Source organism: Benincasa hispida, chromosome 6, assembly GCF_027475165.1.
Source record: "Benincasa hispida cultivar pf3 chromosome 6, pf3_genome.v1.1, whole genome shotgun sequence".
NCBI classification, from domain to species: Eukaryota; Viridiplantae; Streptophyta; class Magnoliopsida; order Cucurbitales; family Cucurbitaceae; genus Benincasa; species Benincasa hispida.
In genome coordinates, this window is record NC_143483.1 from 45,252,104 (window position 1) to 45,260,485 (window position 8,382).

Genomic DNA, 8,382 nt, shown 5'->3' on the forward strand with positions numbered 1-8,382 from the left:
GCAAACTTTGAAATTTCATTGCTGAATTTGTAAAAATGCAAGCCTTCCTAGTTGAACAAAGAAAATACCTTGTGAAAGAACCTTTTCTTTTTTTTCTTTTTTTTTTTACTTTTCCATTTTGGAGACTAGCACAATGAAAAGCATTTTAAATATGCATCTAGATCAATTGGTTTTCTTCATTTACTTTCACCATGCATAGATTCAATTAGAAAAGACTGGTAAAATTTTCTTCACAAAGGTTTCCGTCATAAATATTTCAAATATATTTCAATAATATATATAAACGTTTGTGTTTGTAATTTCAATCTCACGTTTCTTTTTATTTTTCATACCTGCTCGATGTTTATATGGAAATTTTAGCTTAAATTAAAAGTTTAGATCCAATTTGGCAGATAGTCTAAAAACATAGTTAAATGCATCCAAATAATTTTCTAGTTAAATTTCATGTATTTTTTATATATGTGTCTGGTAACGAATTTAGAAATTAAATTCAAATATAAATAATCGTACAAAATGTGTCAGATAATATATTTATGAATCATAAACTAATTTCTAACAAATTTTTTTTACATTAAAAATTTTGTATTATTATTATTTTATATTATATAATACATATTTTAGTTCAATGAGAAAAAATTAATACCTATTTTAGTTAAACAAAAAATATGTAATACATATTTTAATTTAACAATGATAATTAAGTTTATAATATGAAATACTATATTTATTAATTTTTTATTTTTTTTAAATATAATTCTACAGTTTAAAATTTCTAATTCAAAATCTGAAATACATTAGAATTATATTGTTTTTCGAATTTGTACTATTTAGATCATATAATCTAGAAATAGTTTTTGAAAGCAGAATCAAGATTGCTTAAGAACATAAAACATAATTTAAATTGTCTATCAAATAAGCTCTTCGTTTCCTAAAATGTTGTGAAGTTTGTATCTTTTTTATTTCATAAACTTTCAATTGTGTCTAATAGGTCTATAAACGTTAAATATGTAGCCCTATTGAACACAAAATTCATAGTTTATTTAGTTTATGTTTGATAATTTTTTTTTTTAATATTCAAAATTGTAAATGTATGTTTTCTCACAATTCTTAATCGTGATTTCTATTTTTGTTTTCATGTAAACATAGGAATTCTCAACCAATTTGCAAGAAAAAAAACATTTAATTAAAATCTACCTTTTATAATTTTCAAAATTTTGTTTGAATTTTAAAAGCAAACATATACAGAATATTCAAAAATTCAAACATATACAACAATTATTTATGTGACATATAGGGGTCACACGTGTGTTTTTCTACCTAGAAAATAGACTTATAATTTAACCATATTTTAAAAATGTTCAACTCCTCTGGTTAAAGAACCCACATTTGAAGGACGAAGAAATCGAACCTCACATAACCTTTACAAATTAGATGAATTACCTACTCTTTTTCTTATCAGTTGACTTTGAGATGAAATATCATGTTTCAATAGAGATACTATCTTAAAGATAATATTGAGGATCTCATATAAGAAAAGAGATAGAGATGCATAATTTTTTATACGAAAATAAAAAGTTATTTTTGAGATGAAATATTTAATACATTTATTTATCTTACTATAAAGTTGTGTGTATATTCTCCCTCTTGATTTCTTTATTCCACTCTCAAAACGGTAGATTTCTTTATTATTTTAATAGCCACGTTTACACGAGGTGAGAAAATGAGATATATTCAAATTTCTTCCTGTCCTTTTTCATAATATTATAATAAAAAATTGATGCCCCATGTTTTTCACTCATTTCCCAAGGTTTTAAAATAAAGGTTAGGTGATCTTATGTGAATCATTGAAAGAACCAAAGATCTACATTTTAGGCTATAAATACAAGAGAAAAATTTCATTCCTCCACCCAACAGCTTGTTCTTCAGGCTATTAAAACAAAGAGAAGGAAAGAGTGGGAAAAAAAGATTGTTAGAAAAAAAAAAAAAAAAAAAGTGAAAATGTTTTCTATTGGAAAGAATATCATAGAGGGAGCCTTGAATACTACTGGAGATCTTGCTGGCTCTGTTATCAATGCTGGAAGTAACATTGCAGATCAAATTTCTAATCTTGGAGGAAAGAAAATCAAAGGAAAAGTCATTCTTATGAGAAGCAATGTTTTGGATTTCACTGAGTTTCATTCCTCTCTTCTTGATAATTTCACTGAACTCTTGGGCGGTGGTGTTTCTCTTCAACTCATTAGTGCCACTCAAGCTTGTAACATCTCTTTCCCTTCAACTCTCTATATATTTGTACTGTTCAAATTACAACTTTAGTCTCGTTATTATTATTATTTTTTTATTACTTGTTATGTTCCAAAAATTTTTAAACTGATATTTAATATGTCCATGAACTTTGTAGCTCCTTCATCAACTGTTAAAAATATCATGTCACAATCCAAATTGAAGTTTTAAGTCTACTATACGTACTTTAAAATTAATGAGTTATTCCTCTTATTGTCAATTGGTTTTTGAGATGTAATCCTACAAACGTTATTAGGACCTCACAATATTGATGCTCCATATTGTTCACTCATTTCAAACCTGAAAGCTCAAAGATCAGTTACGGTTTAATCTCCATCAAGTTCATTAAATTTTGTTTGATGATTAAATTGGTAAAATATAATTTTCACAGCACTTGACTCACGAGGGAAAGTTGGGAAGAAAGCATTTTTGGAGAGGTGGATAACTTCAATCCCACCATTATTTGCTGGAGAATCTGTGTTTCAAGTCAACTTTACATGGGAAGATAATTTTGGATTTCCAGGAGCTTTCTTCATCCAAAATGGACATACAAGTGAATTTTTTCTCAAATCTCTAACACTTGAGGATGTTCCTGGCTTTGGAAATGTTCATTTTGATTGTAATTCATGGGTTTACCCCTCTGGAAGATACAAGAAAGATCGTATTTTCTTTGTTAATAAGGTAAAAAAAATTTCCTTTTCTTCTAGCTTGCTCTATCTCAAGGAATAATTTGTTTATTTCTAATGTAATTATTTGATTTCTATACATAGACATATCTTCCAAGTGAGACACCAAATCCTCTTCGTAAGTATAGAGAGGAAGAATTGTTGACCCTTAGAGGAGATGGAACTGGAGAGCGCAAAGAATGGGATAGAATTTATGACTATGATGTCTATAATGACCTTTCCGAACCTGGTGATGGGCGTCCTATTCTTGGAGGGAGCCAATTCCCTTACCCTCGTCGTGGAAGAACTGGACGACCACGAGAAAGAAAAGGTAAGATTATTACGACCCCATTTAATAACCATCTAATAATTTATGAAACCGTGCATTTATTTTTTTAACGAAATTTTCTTTTAGAAAAAAAAAATTTTCAAAACATGAGTTGGTTTTACACACTCTTGAAAAACGGTGTTTTTAAGCTTGAATTTAAAAAAAAAAAAAAAAATCACATATAGAAAAAATGTCAAACTATTAAGAGAAATAGGAAAAAACAAAACAAAACACTGATAGACTTCTATCAACGTCATCATATAATCTCAGTGCTAGACTTCTATCAGTTCTACCACTCAAAAACACTGATAAACTTCTATTAGTTTCTATCAATTTTTATTAAATAAGATTCAATTTTACTATTTTATATAAATATTTTTTCTCATTTTTCTATTTTTGAAAATCCTCAAATAAAAAAGAAAACACACCTTTTTATATATATATATATATATATATATATATATATAATTATTATTATATTGTGCCTGAGTTATAAACATGAATTACACAAAGGCTAAAATTTCTTGTTTAGTGTTTGAAGTTTGATTTTCAATAATAATAAATTTACTTTCTAACTTTTGTTTTAATTCCTTTCCATTAATGAATCCACTAGACGCAACATTGAAATTTTAAAGGTTTATTAAACAATACAAAAAGATACAAATTAGAGAATTATTAGATATTTTTAAATATTTTAGAGACCAAATAAACACAAACTTTTAACCAATAATAAATCTTAACTATAACAAATATCATATATAATACTCTAATATTGTGTTTATTTTACAAATAATTTTCCTCAAATATATTTTAAAAATATCTCAAATACTTCTACAATCTAAAATTTTAAATCATACCCATTTTAACATATTCAATATAGATGGTGACAAGATTTGTACAAGCTAAGTGGAACATTACAATTTATAATAATCATCCACTTGGTCTATATTATAATAATATTGTTGAATCCAAAGTTCAATTCTTAATTATCTAAACCTTAATGTTATAATAATTTTTCCAATGCCATTAATTTTTTTTTCAGATTCCAACTACGAGAGTAGATTATCATTGATATCGGGATTAAACATTTATGTACCAAGAGATGAAAATTTTGGCCACTTGAAGTTATCAGACTTTCTTGGATTTGCTTTGAAATCACTTGTTTCAACGGTCCAACCAGCGCTTGTAAACTTGGTAGATTTTAGTCCAACAGAGTTTGATAAATTCCAAGATGTTCATAATCTTTATGAAGGAGGACTTCCTGTCCCATTAGATGTCTTTAGGAACCTCACTAAGGGTTTCACTCCACCCATGTTCCAAGAACTTCTAAGGACCGACAATGACCAACGCTTTCTCAAATTTTCACCTCCACAAATTGTTAAAGGTATAATATATCGAGAGAAATGTTGTTTTTCTTTTTTTACTATTTTATAATTGAAATTATTAGATATATGTGAACGCCCCGCATTTTAGATAAAGTTAATGTCTAATCTAAAGACTAATTTGGAATTGATTATGTTATTAACATGTACTTAAGATGCCGTTTGAGTAATTTAGAATTCAAGAACTAAGGGTGGTGGTGCAACTGGTTAGTTCATAAATCTTATAACTTTGATTGGGTTATATCCTGAGGTCAAAAGTTCAAGTCTTTCTCATCCTAATTGTTCTTTTTTTTTTTTAAATTTTCATAAATAACGATTTGTTAGAGGATTCAATTAAAATTTCTAGGTAAGAAATGGCAACTTACAAAACAAAGATCTAATAATATATGGCTTATATATATATATATTAATTAACTCAGAACTTTATAGACGATAGAAATAGTTAAATATTTCCTTGTCGTCTTCTCTAATTTATATATATTATGTCAAGAGTCCACGAATCAAATTTGCAAATTTAGATATTTTTATCTGAAATTTATATTAATTTGAATTATAATTTAAGGTTGTATAATTAATCATTATTAATATAATATTTTTTATCTAATAATTGTGTATAGAGGACAAGTCTGCATGGAAAACAGATGAAGAATTTGCAAGAGAAATGCTAGCTGGAGTTAACCCTCTAATCATTCGTCGTCTAGAGGTAATGATTTCAAAAATTTTCTGTTCGGTCCATTTTTATATAGAAAAATTTTATTTTATTTTTCAAAAATTATAATTTTATTTATTTTATAGGAATTTCCTCCCTTGAGCAAACTTGACCCCAAAATCTATGGTGATCAAAATAGCAAGATTACTGAAGAAGACATAAAGTTTGGGTTGGATGGACTAACAGTTGATGAGGTAAACCTTAAAAAGACCCAAGCTTAGGTTTTTTTTTTCCTCAAAATTATATTGTTGTGTTTAATTTAATTTTTTAATCTATATATAGGCATTGAATCAGAAGAGGCTATACATATTGGATCACCATGATGCTCTAATGCCATATCTTAGAAAAATAAATTCAACAAAAACAAAAACTTATGCAACAAGAACATTGCTATTTTTGAAAGATGATGGCACTTTGAAGCCATTGGTGATTGAATTGAGTTTGCCACACCCTCAAGGTGATCAATTTGGTGCAAATAGCAAACAATATTTTCCAGCTGAAGGAGGAGTTGAAAACTCAATATGGCAGTTAGCTAAAGCTTATGTGGCTGTGAATGATGCTGGTTACCATCAACTTATCAGCCATTGGTATGGAAATATAATTACTCTTTAAATTATAATTTTGTCCTAAATGTTGAATAATATGCTTTGTGATTTGAAAGATGGATCTAATAACACTTGAAAATTGTTAATTGTAGGTTGAATACTCATGCAGTACAAGAGCCATTTGTGATTGCAACACATAGACAATTGAGTGTGCTTCATCCTATTCATAAATTGCTTGTTCCTCATTACAAAGACACTATGTTTATAAATGCATTTGCAAGGCAAGTCCTTGTTAACGCTGATGGGTTACTTGAAGAAACTCATTTTCAATCAAAGTATTCCATGGAGTTATCTTCTCACATTTATAAGGAATGGAATTTCCTTGAGCAAGCACTCCCCGCTAATCTCATTAAGAGGTAAATCACCAATCATATTGGCATGGTTTATTTATTTACTTCTGCAATTGTTTAGTGGGCTATTTTCAAATATAGTTAAATTTTTCAAAATATTTATAAATATAGCAAAGTGTTACTGTCTATCAATGATAGACACCGATAGATTATTATCACCTATCACTGATAGACACTAATAGATACTGCTAGATGTCTATTAATGATAGTCCACTATCATCTATCACTGATAGACATTGATAGATGTCTATGATTGATAGATTATGACATTCTTCTATATTTTAAAATATTTTAAGCATTTTTCGATTTAAAAAATTTTCATTTTTCGATTATGTCCTGATCCCACTTTCCTTTAGTATCTTGTTAAAAAACCCAACTCCCTTTTAGGATGTTAAAATTCTACGTTTACCATTATTGTTCGTGTGCTATATATATTTTTGTAACAAATTGATTGATTCAAAATCGATATTCATGACCACTCAAAATCAAGAATTTAAATATTAAATGTCGACATCAATATTAGGTTGATTTTCTAACAAAAGGGGTTGGTTAATTGTAGTACTTAACAAACTACCTAGAGACTATTTATCAAACTACAAATTTAGGGATTTCATTATAATCAACCCCATAATTCAAAAGTGGTTTGTGCAAGTTTCCCTTCTAATTATATAACAATCCTTCGATTTATGTAGAGGTGTAGCTGTTGAGGATGCAAGTTCTCCACATGGACTTAAGTTACTCATAGAGGATTACCCATTTGCTATTGATGGACTTGAGATTTGGTCAACAATCAAAACATGGGTTACAAATTATTGCTCTCTATACTACAAAGATGATAAAGCAATCCAAAATGACGTTGAACTCCAGTCCTGGTGGAAGGAGCTTAGAGAAAAAGGTCATGCTGATAAGAAAAATGAAACATGGTGGCCAAAGTTGCAAACTTTCAATGAACTAATTGAAACATGTACTATCATCATATGGATTTCTTCAGCTCTTCATGCCGCAGTTAACTTTGGACAATATCCTTATGGAGGCTTTATTCCAAATAGACCAACTATCAGTCGTAGGTTTATACCCGAAGCAGGCAGTGCTGAGTACAAAGAACTCGAATCAAATCCTGAGAAGGTTTTCTTGAGAACAATCAATTCACAATTTCAAACACTTCTTGGTGTTTCACTAATTGAAATCTTGTCAAGGCATGCTTCTGATGAGGTTTATCTTGGACAAAGAGCCAGCATTGAATGGACTTCAGACAAAGCTGCATTGGAAGTATTTGAGAATTTTGGAAAACACGTGTTTGAAGTCGAAAATAGAATTATTGAAAGAAATAAAGATGTCAATCTCAAAAATAGAACTGGACCTGTTAATGTGCCATATACTTTGCTTCTTCCATCAAGTACTGAAGGCCTCACTGGTAGAGGAATTCCAAACAGCATCTCTATTTGAAGGGGCTCTCTTTTGAGCATATGATGGAGTTCTAAAAATATCATTACCTTCTTTTCTATTGTCACTCTCTTATGTTTAATGTTTTAAGGAAAAAAAAGCTACTTCTTTAGCTACTCATGAAATTAATCCACAAAAGAATATGCTCAAGTAGCTTTGTATTTTATTTATGAATGAATAAAAAGTGATGTTTTTATACTTCACCTTCCTTGCCCTTTATTTGTTGAATGGGTGATTCATAATAAGCATATTTTTTTTTAATTAAATGCGATATCTACTAATATAAAATATGTACTTTAACTAATAGGGTTAGAAATTTTAATCTTCTCTACCTCACATATTGTCAAACGCAAGAGCTAAAAAAGACAATTTATCTAAAATATTATTATCCATACATTTTTAAAGTAATTAATAGTACAAATAATTACAACTAATTTTTAAATTGAATAATGAAAATTATACGGTTCAGGACACCTTTTCATGGTTGAACATATCTATTAATCTGATGTAAAGATTGAAATATTTGTGGATATATATGATTGGAACTTGATCATGAGGTGGAAGTGAGCTTTAGAAGCTTAATTTTCAAAAACTAAAATTTAAAAGTCAAACCGTGATCA

At 28.5% G+C, this 8,382-nt stretch overlaps 1 protein-coding gene across 1 annotated transcript; it reads left to right on the top strand.

Moving 5' to 3' along the window:
• The first annotated feature begins 1,843 nt into the window (after positions 1–1,843).
• On the top strand, positions 1,844–7,960 carry LOC120070059 (linoleate 9S-lipoxygenase 6-like). Its single transcript, XM_090314648.1, has 9 exons — positions 1,844–2,254; positions 2,672–2,961; positions 3,051–3,276; positions 4,316–4,657; positions 5,273–5,358; positions 5,451–5,558; positions 5,647–5,951; positions 6,062–6,325; positions 7,012–7,960. The coding sequence occupies exons 1-9, from the start codon at positions 1,999–2,001 to the stop codon at positions 7,763–7,765; spliced, it is 2,631 nt and encodes an 876-aa protein (XP_090170774.1). The 5' UTR covers positions 1,844–1,998; the 3' UTR covers positions 7,766–7,960.
• The last annotated feature ends 422 nt before the right edge of the window (positions 7,961–8,382 follow it).

What these genes read in the sequence shown, in the direction of transcription:
- LOC120070059 (XM_090314648.1), top strand. Translation starts at nt 1,999, where the DNA reads ATGTTTTCTATTGGAAAGAATATCATAGAGGGAGCCTTGAATACTACT. An exon ending in ACGACCACGAGAAAGAAAAG is followed by an intron (nt 3,277 to 4,315) that starts GTAAGATTATTA and finishes TTTTTTTTTCAG; the next exon opens with ATTCCAACTACGAGAGTAGA. An exon ending in CCCGCTAATCTCATTAAGAG is followed by an intron (nt 6,326 to 7,011) that starts GTAAATCACCAA and finishes CGATTTATGTAG; the next exon opens with AGGTGTAGCTGTTGAGGATG.